Source organism: Saccoglossus kowalevskii, chromosome 18 (genome assembly GCF_978046115.1).
Source record: "Saccoglossus kowalevskii chromosome 18, keSacKowa6.1, whole genome shotgun sequence".
Classification (NCBI taxonomy): domain Eukaryota; kingdom Metazoa; phylum Hemichordata; class Enteropneusta; family Harrimaniidae; genus Saccoglossus; species Saccoglossus kowalevskii.
Genome location: NC_140658.1, coordinates 18,755,045 through 18,774,943, shown reverse-complemented (window position 1 = coordinate 18,774,943; position 19,899 = coordinate 18,755,045). Strand labels below are relative to the sequence as shown.

At 32.9% G+C, this 19,899-nt stretch overlaps 1 protein-coding gene across 1 annotated transcript in view; it reads right to left on the bottom strand.

Annotated features, from left to right (window-relative positions):
- The window catches only part of LOC102802797 (lethal(3)malignant brain tumor-like protein 4), a 54,006-nt gene that overhangs the window by 13,973 nt on the left and 20,134 nt on the right, over positions 1-19,899 (bottom strand). The window contains exons 2-8 of the mRNA XM_085493231.1: positions 11,946-12,136; positions 10,955-11,394; positions 9,332-9,605; positions 7,581-7,695; positions 7,034-7,133; positions 2,107-2,203; positions 410-489 (exon numbers count right to left, since the gene is read on the bottom strand). Of these exons, the coding sequence (XP_085349357.1) occupies positions 410-489; positions 2,107-2,203; positions 7,034-7,133; positions 7,581-7,695; positions 9,332-9,605; positions 10,955-11,394; positions 11,946-12,108 (1,269 nt within the window). The 5' untranslated portion in view covers positions 12,109-12,136. The remainder of the gene's footprint in view (positions 1-409; positions 490-2,106; positions 2,204-7,033; positions 7,134-7,580; positions 7,696-9,331; positions 9,606-10,954; positions 11,395-11,945; positions 12,137-19,899) is intronic.

Sequence of the window (19,899 nt, the reverse complement as noted above, 5' to 3'; positions counted from 1 at the left end):
CAGAGTTAAAAATCAACCTGCAATTCAGAATATCACTAAAGGTTACCAAGCATGCTACTATAACAGCCTATACATCATCTGAAAGCTTAGATATTTGAGAATATGGTAGTGTAGATGCCACACTAGAGTTTGTGTAACGATCAATTTGAAAATTTAATTTTTTTTACTTTTCCTGACTATTGAAATCACTGTTTTTTAACACTTATTTTATTTAAGACATGCATCTGCATTTCATACAAATCTCATAGTTAAGTTTGGGGGCATATTATCATATGCTGATTTTCTGAGAGTATGGCTTTGTAAAACCTTTGCCACATCTTGAATAGTAGAACAGTATTCTAAAATTTAAAGTTTTCTAGAAGGCTGGATAGCACTGTTTTTTTTTCAATCTTTGTGTGATGACACTTACCTCTTTAAAGAGTTTGGTGGGAGCAATAATGGCTTTCTCTTGTTCTATGTAAGTTGACCAGGAAAATCCTTTTTTTTTAGCTGTATACAAATATACAAAGAGTTAATTTTAAGACAGTTCAAATTCTGCACATATATGCAATGCACTGCTGAGCATGTTACTGTACATATATGCAATGCATTATGGGAAAAAAACTACAAATTCTGCACTACTGAGCATGTTAATGCACATATATGCAATGCATTATGGGAGAGAACTACAAATTCTGCACTACTGAGCATGTTAATGCACATATATGCAATGCATTATGGGAAAAAACCCACAAATTCTGCACTACTGAGCATGTTAATGCACATATATGCAATGCATTATGGGAAAAAACCCACAAATTCTGCACTGAGCATGTTACTGCACATATATGCAATGCATTATGGGAGAGAACTACAAATTCTGCACTACTGAGCATGTTACTGCACATATATGCAATGCATTATGGGAGAGAACTACAAATTCTGCACTACTGAGCATGTTACTGCACATATATGCAATGCATTATGGGAGAGAACTACAAATTCTGCACTACTGAGCATGTTACTGCACATATATGCAATGCACTATGGGAGAGAACTACAAATTCTGCACTACTGAGCATGTTACTGCACATATATGCAATGCATTATGGGAGAGAACTACAAATTCTGCACTACTGAGCATGTTACTGCACATCTATGCAATGCACTATGGAAGAGAACTACAAATTCTGCACTGCTGAGCATGTTACTGCACATATATGCAATGCATTATGGGAAAAAACTACAAATTCTGCACTACTGAGCATGTTACTGCACATCTATGCAATGCATTATGGGAGAGAACTACAAATTCTGCACTACTGAGCATGTTACTGCACATGTATGCAATGCACTATGGAAGAGAACTACAAATTCTGCACTACTGAGCATGTTACTGCACATGTATGCAATGCATTATGGGAGAGAACTACAAATTCTGCACTACTGAGCATGTTACTGCACATATATGCAATGCATTATGGGAGAGAACTACAAATTCTGCACTATATATATATAATATCAGAGGTACATTACTTGGGGTTTGCAACTACGGTGACATGATGATGATACCAAGATCCCGTTCCAATCTCGCTCTTGCATAAGCGTTCCAACTTAGAAAAATTCGAATGCGCATGCCCGAGGTAACTAGGATACTGGGATGTCTAGGTGGATCAAAATAGCTGCTCACGATATGACGGATTACGATAACTATATTTTCTGTACATTTTTTATGTATTACATTTTTTCACTATGAATGTGGTAATACATGTGGTATATTGTTTTATTACAAACCGCCTTTGTCATGTCAGAAGGTCGTAGCATCAGTCTCGCTATCTACGAGATGAGACTTGAATGGGATCTTGACATGATGTCACCATACAGTACTATGCGTGTTGCAAACCCCAAGTAATGTACCTCTGATAATATATATCATATGAATGTCACCCATGTCACAGAGCACCTTTTCTAAAAATATTCACCATAGAAACCAGTCCAAAAATGTAAATTTTGACCATTTTCCATGACATATTGGACACAGTTTCTTGATAAATTTTCCAATGACCATTTGTCTTCTTATTTCCGGTATTCTTATTGAGAGTTTTGCTTATTTTTAATCAGACTTACTGTATTTTGTTGGTACTTTATCGCTTCCTATTCTGTAGTCCTCGTCTTTTCCATCTCGACTGACACGGATCTTTAATTTTAAATCACCATGACGTTCCTAAATAGATACAACATAACTATAACTCTGACTGACATGATGACAGAAACACAAAGGCAGTATACAGTCAGCTGGTATCATCATCAAATACTTAGACAACATATGTATTATTACTTTTGAGATCAAGTGACTAATTTTGCATGTTTTGAATAAAAATTTCAGGACAAAAATTATATCTTGTCTTTGTAACAACTTCAAACAAAATCTGTCAAAAAATGTTTGAGAAATGGTTAAGGACACAAAAAAATAAAAACAATATTGCTGTCAGTTGAATATTTTGAGTCAGATCAAATCGCGAAACAAAAAACACTTTGTGTCGTGTTAAAGTTTGAATAAAATTTTCCATGGTTTTTATGGTTTTTTGAACAAAAATTGCATCCATATGCAATGCATTATGGGAGAGACCTACAAATTCTGCACTACTGAGCATGTATATAACTCCACATATATGCAATGCATTGTGGGAGATACATCTTGTCAGTTGAATTTTTCTGAAACAATTGATAAGAACTGCACATATCATTATGTGGTCATTATGATACATTTTTTTTAATAAAATAATGCTTTATCTCGATTCCTATGAAAACCCTAAAATAGTACGTTTTGTCAGGCAGTCAACAAAAATCATGTATTCAAGTCAAAAAATATTTCGAATACTTTGAAACAACAAATTTTGAAAAACTTTTCGTCCCTATTTATTTTATTGAATACCTGTAATTGATCTTAGTATGTCAGTGATTTGTTTGTTGTAATAAACTCAACTCAAGAACTATGACCTCAAAGGTCAGGGAAAGCACAGCCGGCATTTTGTCACATCATTTTGATTTAAATTAAAACAGAATAAATTCATGTTTTTGAGTATGATCACATTTTATTGATATCTATTTTGTCCCAGCTGACTCTGCGTCATAATGGATTCTGTTTGCCATACAACACAGTAACAAGTTTTCATTGTGAGAGGTCATATCATGTTTTGGTAATCCTCAGATGAGAGCATTTGTTAATTTGTCACGGTCTGGTGCATCATTGAAGGTAATTGAGAGTCCTGACTATCGCCAAATTCAAACATTTCTTCCTATGGTTGAGTAATAAATCAGAATATACACAATATCGTTTTTAATTTAATTGAAATTTTTCGGGGTTTTGTTTTAATTTTGTATGCACTATTATAACATAATTTTCACTAAAAATCAAAAAAATTCAAATGACATTTTTAGAATAAAAATAAAAAGCCACATTTGCTTATTGATTTTGGAAAACAAGTTTACCAAAATTGTTTTCTTTTTTTGGTGGGATTAACATAATTTAATTAAAAATAATTTGAATTCTAATTAATAAACCCTATTTCAACTCATTGACAAACTTGATGTACATGACAAATGTCCCAGGTTATATGTATATGGGAGGAGATATTGACAGATATTAATATTTCAGAAGTCAAGGGGTATGTACGACTTCTATTTATTCATAAACAGGCCTCTAACATCACTAACCCACTTGCCCATCCCTCAAAAACTCAGCCCTTTACAACTTCTATTTATTCATAAACAGGCCTCTAACATCACTAACCCACTTGCCCATCCCTCAAAAACTCAGCCTTTTACAACTTCTATTTATTCATAAACAGGCCTCTAACATCACTAATCCACTTGCCCATCCCTCAAAAACTCAGCCCTTTACAACTTCTATTTATTCATAAACAGGCCTCTAACATCACTAACCCACTTGCCCATCCCTCAAAAACTCAGCCTTTTACAACTTCTATTTATTCATAAACAGGCCTCTAACATCACTAACCCACTTGCCCATCCCTCAAAAACTCAGCCCTTTACAACTTCTATTTATTCATAAACAGGCCCCTAACATCACTAACCCACTTGCCCATCCCTCAAAAACTCAGCCTTTTACAACTTCTATTTATTCATAAACAGGCCTCTAACATCACTAACCCACTTGCCCATCCCTCAAAAACTCAGCCCTTTACAACTTCTATTTATTCATAAACAGGCCTCTAACATCACTAACCCACTTGCCCATCCCTCAAAAACTCAGCCCTTTACAACTTCTATTTATTCATAAACAGGCCTCTAACATCACTAACCCACTTGCCCATCCCTCAAAAACTCAGCCCTTTACAACTTCTATTTATTCATAAACAGGCCTCTAACATCACTAACCCACTTGCCCATCCCTCAAAAACTCAGCCTTTTACAACTTCTATTTATTCATAAACAGGCCTCTAACATCACTAACCCACTTGCCCATCCCTCAAAAACTCAGCCCTTTACAACTTCTATTTATTCATAAACAGGCCCCAAATATCACTAACCCACTTGCCCATCCCTCAAAAACTCAGCCCTGCAGGCCAACCATCCCTCCTGTCTTCCCTCATAAATTCAGCATGGTACCAACCCCGGTATTGTTGAGTACAATACATTTTGGAGTCTTGTAGAAATCAGGTTAGGTGAAAGGTCATAGGAATTCATGAAGGAAACCTTATCCAGAGTTATGAGGTGGTTGACACGATTCTTCATATCCTTGTCTGAGGGCGCTTGACATACATGAATATAATAGACTATATCACATATTATTTTTAGACAAAGTCAACACCGGACACAGTTTCTTCAATTTCCATATTGGTATACAATTTCAAAGACGATATACATTCATCCTTTGTTGCAAACAATTTTCCGATTCAATGTTTTCACATTTATAATTTTCTTGTTGATGTTCTGAAGTAACCTTGCTCTACTTAGCGTTTGATAAGATATCAACAGGATGACTTATTTGATATTATATCTGACCTGTCAAAGTATGAATTTAAAGTACCCGGTTGTAATATTATTTTTCAGTTTATTTATACCGGGGATTGAGGTACTACCCTTTAAGCCTTTCAAAGCCAGTCTCTGTATTATGAATATTATCTACAGTTTTTATTTATTCAATTGATTAAATGGTAGCACAATGTGTTCCATGTGGGTCCCACAGAGAACAGAAATGCATTTTCACAACTTGACCCTGAACAAACATGTTGATAAAGTTAGCCATAACAGAGACCGTCCTGAGACAGGTTTACCCTACTGATGACAGGCCCCTTACATCACTACATTATCAGAGTTCAACGTAATTACAATATTTTTTTGTTTGTACAACGAAAATTGAAAAAATAAATTCCGTAATTCTGTAATCACAGGCTAGACGTACAACGTAATCAATGAAATATTTTTTTCGTACACTGTAAAAATGTGTCATTTTTTTCGGTACGTACAACATTTTTTTATGTTTTCTTTTTTAATTTTCTGTAAAATGTAAAATAACCTTTATTTTCTCTGTAAACTGTAAACATTCAATTTTCACTGTAAACTGTAAAAACATCTTTTTTTCCTTGTAAATTGTAAAAAGCCCTTTTTATTTCCCGTAAAACTGTACCAGCTACCCCCCCCCATAACAGCAGCTGCATAGCTGCATTTTGAAGGATTGATGTCGAGTTAGGAACTGCTCCTAAAACAGCAACAGGTCGAACTTAAAATGTAGTTGGTGGTTAATTTCAACTTCCTCCCTCCCTCCGCTCCAGAACACTAACTTAAAATCTGTATTTGAAACCGCATTCCTAATAGAAGTTGAAGCCATTCTTTTTGAATAATTGAGAACCAAAAATTCACCAATTCTGGTGTGTAGATGCTCTAATAGAAGTCCCATCATATTCCCACATTGTACAATTTTAATAGTTGCTGCGATTTCTAATGCAGATTTTACAGTAATATAAAATACTATAAAACACATTACTGTAAAATCTGTATTAAAAAGCGCGGCTTTTATTAAAATGATACAATGCAACAGAGAACGGTTACACATATGAGGAATGGTTGAAATTTTGGTTTTCAATTGTTCAGAATAAATTCTAATACAGATTTTACGGTAATAGCGTTTGTCACGTTTACAAGATTTTACTAACAACAAAACTGACGTAATCATAGAACATGATACAGCACATAAAAGAAATCAATTTAGGACAACTTGAGTAGACAATATAGACACTTTCAATCCCAAATACATTTAATACACTGCTGTAACTTTTCAGTGATTTCTTGTGAATCCCAAAGAAGTTTATTGTCCAACTGACCCTTTGAGAAATTATTTCTAAACCACAAAAATGATAAATACGTCGCTAGTCTTTGTTCGCTAATTTGTTTGCTTAAAGTGAACGTCATTATTAGTCACATGACATATTGCTCTGATGATGTCATCTGTAACAAAAGCAATTTTACATTTCCAGGAGGGAAACATTTCACTGGTGGTAGTTAAAATTTTGTTCCATCAAATCACAATTTACAGGATTTGAACTGCAATTGTGTATAAAAGAAAAGATGGCGATCATATATGCAAATCGCACTCCATAGTCAAGTATTTGGTCGAGATGCCATGCAAAATGGCTCTCTTTGATAATAAGATAATTGAAGGAGGACATTTTTTTTCTATCACATGCAATCCTGTATATTTATAGAATATGATATCGTTGTTGGTTAACTAGTAGTACAAGAATCAAGTACAATTATCGCATAAATCTTAATGAGAAGGCATATTTTAAACAGCTACACAAGACATCATAACTGTCAAAGGTTTGATCAAATCAAAGCTATAATCCAAATTGCTCTATCAAGACGCACAATGGTGTACTTATGATGTTAGCACATAGAATTGACATCTTTGGTATTGTTTTTATACATACTATAATGATAGGCGATAAATTCAAATAATATTTCCCATGATGCCTTGGTGTAATCCAGGGGATTGCAGGGCTGTGCTTCAATAAGTTGAATTGCAACTAACCTCGTCTTCTCCTTTTTGTCCTATTTTTCTTTTCTTAGCTTTCTTCAACTGTATGATATGAATAGGTTTCTTCTCAGTTCCTTTCTTTACAATACCTTGTCTGCAATTTTAATTTGATGGCGGGTGAAAATAAAAGAAAAATGATGGTTTTTGGTCGAAGTGTGTCATTTTAAAAAAGAATGCTCACGAAAAACATTTCAGTACCAAAAATAAGTCAGTATATCTGGAGCTGTAGACTTATTCATCTACTGTAAACTGCTTTAATTTTATGTGACAGATTTTTCTGAAAATCCTGAAATTACAATATCCTTAGAGTCTAGAAGTGCAGCAAATGTCAAGGGTTTGGGCAAGCTCTGGAGTACGTGCCTAGATTTGAAAAGTACGAGACCCAAATCGGATGCTTTTTTATAGTTCGCTGAACAAGGTATTGAGCTGTCAGCTTGCCTCATAAAATACAAATAAAATAAACTCAACTCTATGCCTCCATTAAAATGTACATTCAAAAATATGTATAACACACATAGAAATGATGGTTACATGGACTTACTTGTTAGCAAATGCTCCCACGCATGACTGACTGCAGAATCGACCAGATTTACAGAATTCAGAAGCTAATCCATACCGACCACACTGCTCACAACAACAGATACGCTCATCACCAGCTGTGGAAAGGAATTACGTTCATCAATTATTTGGTAATGGGTTACTATTTTAAATCAGAATGTTGCTCCAAATAAACCCACTTATTGTATAATTTGCTTTATTAGTTACTTATACAATTGAGTAAATAACAGAGATATGTCTGTTCAAACAAAGTCAGATTTTAATGATTTTGTATACAATATAAAAAATGTTTTCATGTGTCTTTGATACAATACAAATTAACTTCATTGCACCAGCTTCTTTTTTCATCACAAATTCATATTATAGTCCCCTTTATTGTCTGCACTCCCCTTCAGAAGATTTTATGTGTAAAAACTGAAAATTGACTAAAATTTTGTCTGTTGTCTCCTAAATTAAGATTTATTTCAAGATATATTGAAGAATGCAAAAAAAAATTATACAGACAAATTTATACCTGTGTATAAAGACCATCTCATCAAGGTTATTTTTGAAAAACGGCCATTGTTTAGAGACCAAATTAATGACTAACAATTTTTAATTTAAGTCAAATTTATTGATTTTGATCAACTCAAATACCATCTAAATTATTTTCTGTACAAATATATAAGTTAGCAATTCATAAAAATAATCCAACTTCATATAAAGACCACCTGTATATGATAAACATTTTAATGAAATCTCTTGGGTGAAAACTATACACAGGTTTGACTGTATAAAACAGGTTGTGTTGTTAAACTATGATACAATTGGGTGAAAGTAGACTTGCTTGCAGTCTGTTGTGATTCTGATGAAAAATTCTTGAAAATTAAATATAAATTACGTAAACAAGTGGTGAACATGAAAGTCATGTGACCGCGAAATCCCAACAGCCTTGCCATCAGTGTGAGCGCCCTCACATTACTGGCCAGATTCGGGCTTGTAAATTTGCATATACATCATACGGTGGGTGGAGCAGCCAAGCCACGGATCATCGCACGTGCCTGTGTTTACTTGTCTCGCGCTATCTTACCATGTTGTTGACACCAACAAAATTGAGTAAAACAACCATCGTTTCACCGAGAACGCAAGAAATTATCTGTATTTTGTGCAGTCTTGACATTGTAATATGCAAATTTACAAGCCTGAATCTGGCCGGTAATGTGAGGGCGCTTATACTGATGGCAAGTCTGTTGGGATTTCGCTGTCACATGATTTTCGCATTCACCCCTTGTTTACGAATTTATATTTATTTTTCAAGAATTTTTCATCGGAATCACAACAGAGTGCAAACAAGTCTAGGGTGAAAGCTATACACAGGTTTGACTGTATACAACAGGTTGTGTTGTAAAACAATGATACAGACAGGAGTACAGGTTTTTTTTCTAGAAACAAATCTGCAAGAGGGAGCACTGCAATTCAGCGGTGCCACCAAGTAGGGGAGATAGGGTTCTCCCTACCAGGGTGTGGAGTTTCTAAGTTAAAATGGAGCATTCTATGGCTTCCTTAGGGCCAAAATAACTATCAGACACGTCACAGTTGAAGACTGTGGCCACATGTGATCCCTGGTCAATCAGATTTGATGGTTGCCAGAGGATCTGCTCCCCAGGGTAAGGTGGCGCATGGCCATGAGGGCGCTGCGCCCCTGTTCCTTTGTTTAAAAAATCTCTGGGAGTAAGTAAAATAAATATGACTTGCATTTAATAATAAAAGTAGTTTTCGACTGCGTTGTTGATACAATATGTGTAGTAGAAGATGTGGGCGTGGCTGGCATACTGATTGTCATTGGTTGGCTAGTAGTGGTCAGCAGCTGTGACTGTGGTGTTGGGTCTTCTGATGGTGTTGGTGGCGGCGGTGATGATGTGGGCGGTAATGTTTTGCTCTTGTCTCCAACTGTCATCACAGACTCACCACCATTCGCGGTTTCAACAGTGCTGACGATCTCCAAAACACCGAACTCATTCATTTTGAACTAGAAGAGAAATACACATAAAGGTGGTCATAGAACAGATATACAAACTTCACTCTGTATGTTACATGAAACATACAGCAAAAAAATAGTCAATGTGTTACTGCATATACACTAAAACATTTCCACATGCACTGTAAATTACCATCCTCTTCACAGCACCCCCTACGTCTGAGAAAATAACAACTGTGACCACAATCTTATTCTTTATAGGTGATTTTCCGTTCCCAGCGAGATCTTTTTTTTTACGTGAGCAAAAATTGAAAAATGAACTACAATTTCTCATTTTCTATAGCTGTCAAAATGGAGAATATGGCATTTTCATCAAAAATAACCATCATACTTTTGCGTTTGTCAAATCCCATGCAAGTTTTGATGCCACAATGATGCTATGATCCTTGTTGGTCATGTTCAATTTCACATTTAACACAGGATCTCAGTGAACGGAATTTACCACTAAATCCTTGTGTAGATTTGTTATATTGATTTAGTTTAAAATTTGGATTTAATCAATTAACATAAATCCTGAGGATACCCTCTACCAACCGGAAGAGACCAGGGGTCTTCTGGGTAATACCTGATTTTTTTAGAAAGTCCTTTGTGAGGCACAGAAAGTACCATAAAAAACATTTTGTATTAGTGAAAATGTCACTGAACATCCTAAAGACACAAAATCACAGTCGCAGCAGGTTTCTTATTTTTTCTTTCTTTCATGTTTTCCATTAATTGCTGGGCTTGAATTTCACAGTTGAGAGGACCCCAATTTCAAGACCAAAATTTGTAAAAATTACCTTCGTCATACAAGTATTCACATAGGGAATATCAAAGTGCACCATAGCAATCTTATTTGGTATGCTTTGATGTCTCTATTAAGTTCAACCTTTGAAATTATAATCCTAATATTGTTCCTTATTAAATCTGCGAAATGGAACAAACCTTTAATGACAGGAGAACTAACCACGATTGATAGATTTGTCATTTAAAATCCGTCAGTTAGTGGTTTAACACCTTAATTACAATTTGTACTTAGGTACAAGTTAACAGAGGTACATACAAATTTAATATTCTTCTTTGAAAAACAAGTTTTTTATTTTTATTTAATATAATACCAGAATAAATTTTATCTAAAAGCAGCTGATTTTGAACTGACACACTGATACTGACTTACTGAAAACTTTTTTTAATATTGCCGATACCAGTGCAGTTGAGTGGATACATGTTGAGCTTTCAACACTAACAATGCTATATACTATATTTATTAAATTTTTAAAATTATACAAATCACTTCTACCTTATTATAAATGGTGGGTACTTGACTAATTTTTTCTGTGTGAACACAATGGTTACAATACCTGTAAGTTGCTTCCAGGAAGTGTAGCAATTCCATCTTTCCATTCCATCATTGCAATTGGATCAAATGACTCCTCGCTATTCTCAGCATCACCATCTTTCTCTAAACTATCTGTTGTCTCTAAGCTGTCTTTTTTCTCTAAATTATCCTCTTCTAAATTTTCTTTTTTCTCTAAATTGTCTATCTTCTCCAAATTATCTTTTTTCTCCAAATTATTATCCATCTTTGCTTCATTATTTTTCTCATCTCCATCTTCTTTAGTTTCCTTTGTTTCCAGTTTCTCAACAGGTTCAATGTCAGTTTTATTTTCTTCTTTGCTTTCCCCGTTTGTCACTATAGCAACTGTTTCAGGAGATGCTGTACTTTCTTTTGGTATGTTGTTCTCAACAACTTTTTTTTCTTCAACAGGTTTATCAACCACAGAGGATGCCTTTTCTACCACTGAAATAGAAAACGTTTTTCTTTAGACAACTAGAATATGTGTTGTGATGTGTGACTAAACAATTACTATCTATTCAATAGAGTACCTATATGTATTATTATGGAGATTGAAGATGTGACCCACTTTGTAATGTCAAACAAAAAAAATTAACAGCAAAATTTGTTTATTTTTTGACAACGCAGCAATAGTAAATACAAATTTCAGTTTTGACAAAAAACAAATTTTAGTCATGTTGAATTTTGTATGTCTTAGTTTTAGTTTTTTGAGACCATACTACTTTCTGTGTTAGTGTTATGTCAATAAAATAATATTATTGTATCCAAGATTAAGCTTATAGTTTATTTATAGACTGCCCTTCAATTGATAGACGAATCTCAAAAAGGGTGGCAATTTATCCAGGATAAAATTTCTATTTCTTAAAATTTTGTAAGTGGGACTCGTCTTGCCGAGACACTAGCGCAAACCCTACACAAAATTTTGAGTGCTTTTAAATATTTTACAAATTTTTCATGTCTTTCCTTTAACATTAAGTGATATAAACATTCAATACCTTCCTTTGGAGACGTGTCACCATTTGAAACCACTTTAGGAGTTTCTTCTGTCTGCTTGTTTGGTAATTCATTACTATTTATCTCATTTGTCACTTCCATTTTTATTTTCTTAGCTGGGGGGTTATCCAATGATGGAGACTGTTCAGGAACAGTGGTTGCCATGGTAATACTATGTACTGTTTCAATGAGTCTGCAAAAAAAAAGTTGTACAATAAGTCTTCATAGTTTTCTAACAATCTACTGCACAAATTTGAAATTTTACTGAAAACAATAAATTGGCCATGTATAGCGAATGGACATCTTTGATTATGTATTTCCAGGAAATTCACAGAAGATACACTTAAAAAACTAAGTTGACCAAACCTAAGGCTTTTAGGGACAACATCAAAAGTTCAATGTAGGATAAAAAACTTAATTCCTTTAGTTTCCCCCCCCCCCCACTGAAACTTAATTGTTAAATATTGATCATGGCGTCAGACTACATTCACCATTAAATACAAATTGATAATCGGACAGTAGTATGGCATAGCAGTTGGTTGTCAAGTGGGTGTAAAAAGACTTTACCATTTTCTCGTCTTGGATGTTTTGTTTTTCATTTCCTGTTATTTTTGTTCATGATTGGATAGAAAAAAACGAACTACAAATACTCCAAGATTTTTTTGACTTCATTAAAAAATATAATCGTTTTTGAAGGATGGAAACTTTTTGGGGTCAGTTTTTTATCCGACATCATTCTTTTGACGTCGTCCCTTAGCAAGTAAGTAATGCCAGTCATATGTGGAATAGAATAAGAAATACTGAATTGCAAAGATATTTCGAGGCATTAAAACGCTAAAGTAAGACCTTTTAAGATGACATCAACAAGAACCTCAGATACAGTTCAACTGTGGAGGCAGATATGCAAAGAGCCGTGACTTTTCTAATCAAGATAAGAGGCCATGTGAAGAGCTGCAATTTTTCACATTAAAATAAGGAGCCAGAAGGCAGCCTGTGAGCTAAGATTTTTCTTATCAAGATAAGAGGCCATGTGAAGAGCTGCAATTTTTCACATTAAACTAAGGAGCCAGAAGGCAGCCTGTGAGCTAAGATTTTTCTTATCAAGATAAGGGGCCATGTGAAGAGCTGCAATTTTTCACATTAAAATAAGGAGCCAGAAGGCAGCCTGTGAGCTAAGATTTTTCTTATCAAGATAAGGGGCCAAAAGGGCAACTGTGTGAAAGCTCTAATTATTAATTAATGTGAAAGCACACATTACTGCAAAGACAATCATTTCTTTTTAAGATATTTTTTACCAGTTTTGATTTACATGTTCCCTGAATATTTGATAGTCAGAATTATCATTATTATATGCTTAGATCACTATGACTACACAACATAGAAACATGTTTAAAAAATGAAAACATTCAAAAACATCAATTTCTTGGAAATGTTGAAAAATACACGAGTCAGAAAATATAAACAGGACGTTATTTAGTCTAGCAGTAAAAAAAAAAATTAATTTTCTTGACATTTCGAAAATGGGATCCCTTGTGATTTACTCATGATTTATTGAATATAGTGTATATTTATAAATTTAGAAGTAGAATTAAATGGGTATAATTTAACATGTATCAGACTGCAAGCTTTTAATAGTCAATTCAGATGTACATTCACACCTACTTCTACACTTTTGATTATTTAAATGGGGTCAATTGCTGGACAGTGTGCATGATTTACTTAAATGTACAGTAGATATATACTATACTGCAAGGCTTAATCAAATCACTATTTGGTCTATAGGACAAACCTGATAAGAATTGTTATATTCCATATTCATTAATCTATATTTCAACACCCTGAATTCCTGAGGCTTGAGCGAAAATGACTATCAAAGTGACGAAGCTCAATCAAATAAACGTGATAGTATACAATTTACTGGCTCATAGACTCCTCTTTTTCTGAACTTCAAAGCAATAAAATATTTTATGCAGATATCCATTTTTTTTATATTGTAGAATACTTTATTTTAACTTGAAATTAATTCTCACTATTTTCACTGAAGGAATTATTCAGTGAAAATAAAATCCAGCGAATATACCCTTTTTCCTCTGTTTTACAATTCAATTTGTCAAAAATCAGTGAAAATAAATTCCATACAAAGCACCAAAAATGTTTTTTTAGTGAAAATTAATTCCAGCTAAAATAAAGTATTTTTCAGTATGATGTAGAATTTACATATGGTTTTCCGGGAAATGTTGAGTTGATTAGTTGAAGTTTCGTTTTATTTTTATTTCATGCATGCATAGATGGGTAGATTAAATAATTGATAAATTTAGTTGATTTTTTTTAATGAAGATATGATAGATATACGAGACAGCCATTTTACTCCCATGATGCATCATACCCATACTTCCTATTTTGGAAGACAAAACAACAGACGCTGTATAATCAGCCATCATGGTGTTGTAACAGTATTATTAACCCCCTGCAGTGTGCGAGACAGAATGCCCTTTACCAGAACAGATTTTCTAGGGATCCTGAATTTTAAAAAAGAAATCAAGTCAGCATATTGACTGCTGGGCAGAGAGATTTTGAAAAAAAAAAAAAAATTGCATCTAACTGCACAGATGACTTTAGGCGTACAATTTAGTAAAAATTTGATATTTTGTTCATAGGATTTGATTTTCATTTTATTTTATTACAGTAAAATATGTTTGCAAGATCAATATATGATGAATGATTTTTTTTTTTCATTGAATTAACATAACGAGTTATGTCATAGCAAATCTGTGCATCAGTGGCATATCATATGGGCTTAAGAAGGCACACTGATGCAAGAACACCACATGACTACTGTAACCATGGAGTTTTAATAACCTGACTATGATGTCACAACTTTCAGACTCCCACAGACTTCTGTAAAATGTTAAATTTCACTGAAGTCATTTCGTCTTTCATGAAATTCAAGGTTTACTACTTAGGTTCATTCTGCAGGTTGTCTTTCAGCCTGTGCGTGTTGAGGCCTGAAACCTGATGTGCACACTGTGTGCATAAAGCAGTCTTTCCAAATTTAAAAAAAAAATGCCAAAAACTCAAATCAAAAGCACCAATCAATAATCCAGAAGTCACTGATATTACAACTGTTACAGCTATATTACAATAGTTTATGTAATGTGTTTTGACGATGCAAAGACCCAAAACAAGATTATATACTGTAAAGGGGTTAATTATTCACTGGGTTTTAATTTAGCTTATTTCGCTGAGTGGAAAATGCGCTAAATTAAAACCCACTGAATATGTAAAATTGGGCATAGAACACATTATCTAAATGACAAAACCGTGAATTTAAAACCCACTGAATATGCCTGAAATGGTAAATCAGCGAAATTTAAACCCAGTGAAAATTAGTCATTTTACAGTAGTCCAAGAAAACCTTAAATCTAACACAAAACACAATGTGTTGAATTATGAACCTATACTGAATCAATCAAACACCGTTGACCGAAAAGAAATAAGAAGAGATTTATTGTTTGTTTTGTAAAGGTCGTTTAGGTCAACAATGCCTCCCAGGATGTAAGTTAACATACTAAGCAATTACAAATCTTGCTTGCTAGCAACAATAGCAAAAGTCAGACATAGTTGTACCGGATCCATATTGAAATTCTATCAACTTGCATCCTGATTAAATTTGCCAGACAAAAAGAAAAACATTTTGCTTTTTGCTATCATGCATGTCATTTTAAAAATTACGTCTCAACTTTTTTTCTGCAATTTTGCATACTAATGAAGTGCGCCACATGTGGTAGAACAGGGAAATGTTTGTTTTTCTGTTTCAGAGGACATGTGTTGATCCTAATCAAACTGCAATGCATGTATCCAAAAGTTTTATTAAAAGTGTTAAACATATCTGCGTTATTGAATAATCTTAATACAAAACAAAATAAAGCACCATTTCCTAATTTCCCTAGAATGAGAAGTAAAACCAAAGAATGAGACTTTGGAGGAGCTTTAGTTGTCGTTCTGTGACAAATCGACGTGGGTCCCATGTTACGTATACAACATATGTTAAAGGGCGGCAGTCGTGTCGCGTCCTGTTCGATATGGGACTCATAGCGACGTATACAACACATGTAAAATACATTGTTTATTTACATGAAATTCGAACACGTGCAGCACGACCACCGCGTTTTAAATTCATTGCTTCAAAAAATTTCTGTTTGCGTTTTGAGTTTAATTGCAGCAATATTTCCTTTAAAGAATGCTGAAGTGTATTCAATACATATAAACATACAAAAGCACTGGAAGTTTTTTAAACAGGTGCTTTAAAACACAAAGAAATGGTGAGAGAAATGGTGAATTTTTGAGTCTCAATTGTTCAAAAAGAATGGGTGCGGCTTCTATTAAGGATGTGGCTTTTAATACAGATTTTACGGTACTTTTTAGTTTTTGTTACCCAAATATTAATTACCCAAATATTAACAGCTGATAGAAATGTTATCAAATCAAATATTACTATTACATTCATTCTCAGTTAAACAAAGAAATAACCTTTGACCTACACATAACAGACTGCTGGAAACATTGAATGCCATGTAGTGAAATAAATTAACTATAATGTGATTGCGGTGGTCTACCAGCAAAATAAACATTAAAAGCAACATTGGATTATTTGCCTGATTTGACACCGGGTTTGACTCAAGGACAATAATTAAACCCCCCCCCCCTCCCCAATCAAAATGAACAACAAACACAAATTAATTTTAACAAAGCAATACATCAACGTGATAAGTCTACTTTCATTTTACGTAATTCATTAGAATCCAAACACCGAATAATTAATAATTGTCCTATATATATTAAACTATTCAGTTCTTTATTTTTAATAAGTTTTTTTTATTAGAAAAGAACATGATCATACCATCTTTAGACTATTAAAATCAAATTTAACCAATAACAAATTATTCCAATTTGGTCAAAAATTATCCCAAAAACTATAGACAAATCAAAAAGTTGCATCAAAATTTTAGTGTGAAAATTGGAACCTTGTATTCTCATGAATTTTGCAAATCTTTGAAAAAAAGTTGTAGTGTGATTTTTGTTGGCGCCTTAGCCGCATACCAGTAATGAGTCACATAAACAAAATTCATTGAATTGGTAAATTCCCATCAGTCTTTTATGTATAAACATATTTTCGCTGATGAAGTGATTCAGAGAAAATCAAGAGAATATACTATTTTTTCTATATTTTACATTTAACTCATCAAAAATCAATGAAAATAAACTCAATACATACAAAATACCCAAAAAGAATTTTTTAGCTAAAATTAATTTCAGATAAAATATAAGTATTTTACAGTAAGTGGCAAAATTGTGGGTTTTCAGACTTGTAATCATGTTTGAAATTATACAAACCTGACTGTTAAATGTCGCATGGTGAAAAGTTGAAAGGTCAAAGAATAGTTCAAGCACTAACAGTTCATACACGTGTACATAACTGAGGTACCACCTCATCATACACCACTGACTTCCATAAGTATTTCACAAATCGCTGTATCTATTTTCTTTTTATCAAATTTTATCAAATTTCTTACATTACTCCCTAAGCTTTAATATTGATTCAAGTGAAATTGAGGGATACAACAATTGTATTCATCATTTTATTATTTTTTCTGTGAATATTTTGGATCTACATTTTGTAAATTTCTATGTAATTTTCTTTACCTTATTTATTATTTTTAGACAAAATGGACATAACCTCGCATTAGCTACAGATCTATTCTTAATCAAAATTTTGGAAGAAATATGGTAGCAATATAATGTTTTTTTTATTTCATGAAAGGAAACAAGTTTCGAGTGCTCAAAGGTGGTTGCAATTAGATCTAACCAAAATTCTATAAAATGAATGGATTTTATGTTTCAATATTACATGTATTGTGTTAAAATACATCAATCATATGTTTTTAAAAATACAAGTCATAGAAGTGAATACTGTAAAAGCTCTATTAGAAGCTGTGAGTTCTATTAAAATGGTACAATGTAACAGACGGGATGCAGCTTCTATTAGACCATCCACACATTTTGGTGAATTTTTGGTTCACAATTGTTCAAAAACAATGGTTGCATTTTCTATTAGGGATGTGGCTTCTAATACAGATTTTACAGTATTACTTGAAATGATATTATTTTTTGCAACTTAAATTTTGTTAAACCAACCTTATGATAATAATCCTTATTTTGAATATTATCGCCACCAGACTTTCTCGCCCAAATTTGTCTGCACTTTTTTCTTACATGTCTTTCGCAATGATTGAAAATGAATCCTAATTTTGGAGCAAACTGACAAAATTTGAGTCAATCTTCAGTTTTTACCCAAAAAATATGGTTATTTTTGTTGCAATCTACTCAAGGAAAGTATAGACTATAAACAGGACTATTTTGTGAATAATTTTGTGATGAAGTAGCTGTGAAAAGGTTAATAATTACAACAATGCCTTCATCTCAAGCTACTAATTTCCTACTAAAAGTTTGAGGGTAATTTAGTTCAATTTTAAGTAGATGTTATAATTCTGAAAGCAATGTCGAAATTTAAGGACCTTAGGTATGCATTTAAGCGATAAGGAATGATAAAATAAAATATTTTTAGCTGAATAAACCATAATGTGTTATGATAAAATATGGAAGGATAAAAACATACAGTGGTAATTTGTGGTAATAATTTTCTAAAAATAGATTATTATAGTTATCTCAGCAAAAGTTAATTTTGAACCTTATTGCCACCATTGTCACATTTTTAAAAATTAAAAAGCTTTCTAAAGTGAAGCGAAAAAGAAATTGTTCATTATACAGAATGATTCAGATTATGAAGGATTCTTAATATCCCTGTACACTCCACTGACTATAATGTGTGCACTCAGATTTCTTTTATTTTACAGTAAAAAGTAAAAAAGTCTATTTTCCCTGATCTTTAATCTTGGAAATAAAATGACACTTTAAAAAAAAAAGAACTATCAACAATTTTGGTTTTGACAGCTTTCATTGTTTCTGCTTCGAGCATTCACATCGAAAAGATGAACAATTTCCTTCACACAAGACATGCAAACAAGACATCAATCAAATAACGGGAGACAAATTAACCTACAACAAGCAATTTTTGAAGGCGATAATAATTTCTATTAAATTATGCTTAAATCAATCCTGAGAATACATGATTAATGCAGTGATTAAAAAATAATATATTTATTGCCAAACTGAAATATCTTATAATTAAATATCAATGAATTGAAGCAGTATCATACATAATCTCATTTTATGTAACTTCGTCTTTTTCACATTATATTACAAATAATTTTAATTTTATTTTCTGTTACATTTGAAGTACAAAATAATTACTAGTTTATACCTGTGTATTACTGTCAGCATGTTTAGTGGTAGACAAACCTGTATAATTATCCATATTTAATTAATTACAATTAATTAAACACATAAGTTACGGATGCATGAATTATCTGTTAATAACAGCCATACAACGAAAGATTAAGAAATTATTCCATTAAATCCCAATTTCAGAAGAAAAAATATGGGATGCATTCAAGCTTAGCTATCAGAAGAAATTTTAAAATATGAATAGAAAGCAATATTGAATAATGTTGTTTCAATCAATCTTATTATTTTATAGACATTGAAATATTTAAAAGGAACTACTATACGGAGCAAGCAACCCCAAAACCCCCAAATGTGAAATTACATTTTAACATCCAGCCGGAGATGACAATATGTTGACAGAAATGCATTTTTCTAAATCAACAAATAACTGTAGAAACAATTACTATACGAAAACCAAAGATACAATATAGAGAACGTAACATTTTTATTTCAAATCTTTGAGAATCGATTCTTTTCATGACAAATTTCTTTTTTTATATCATTAGTTTTCCAAAACTAGATTGAAATAAATCATATTTGGAATTTATGAAA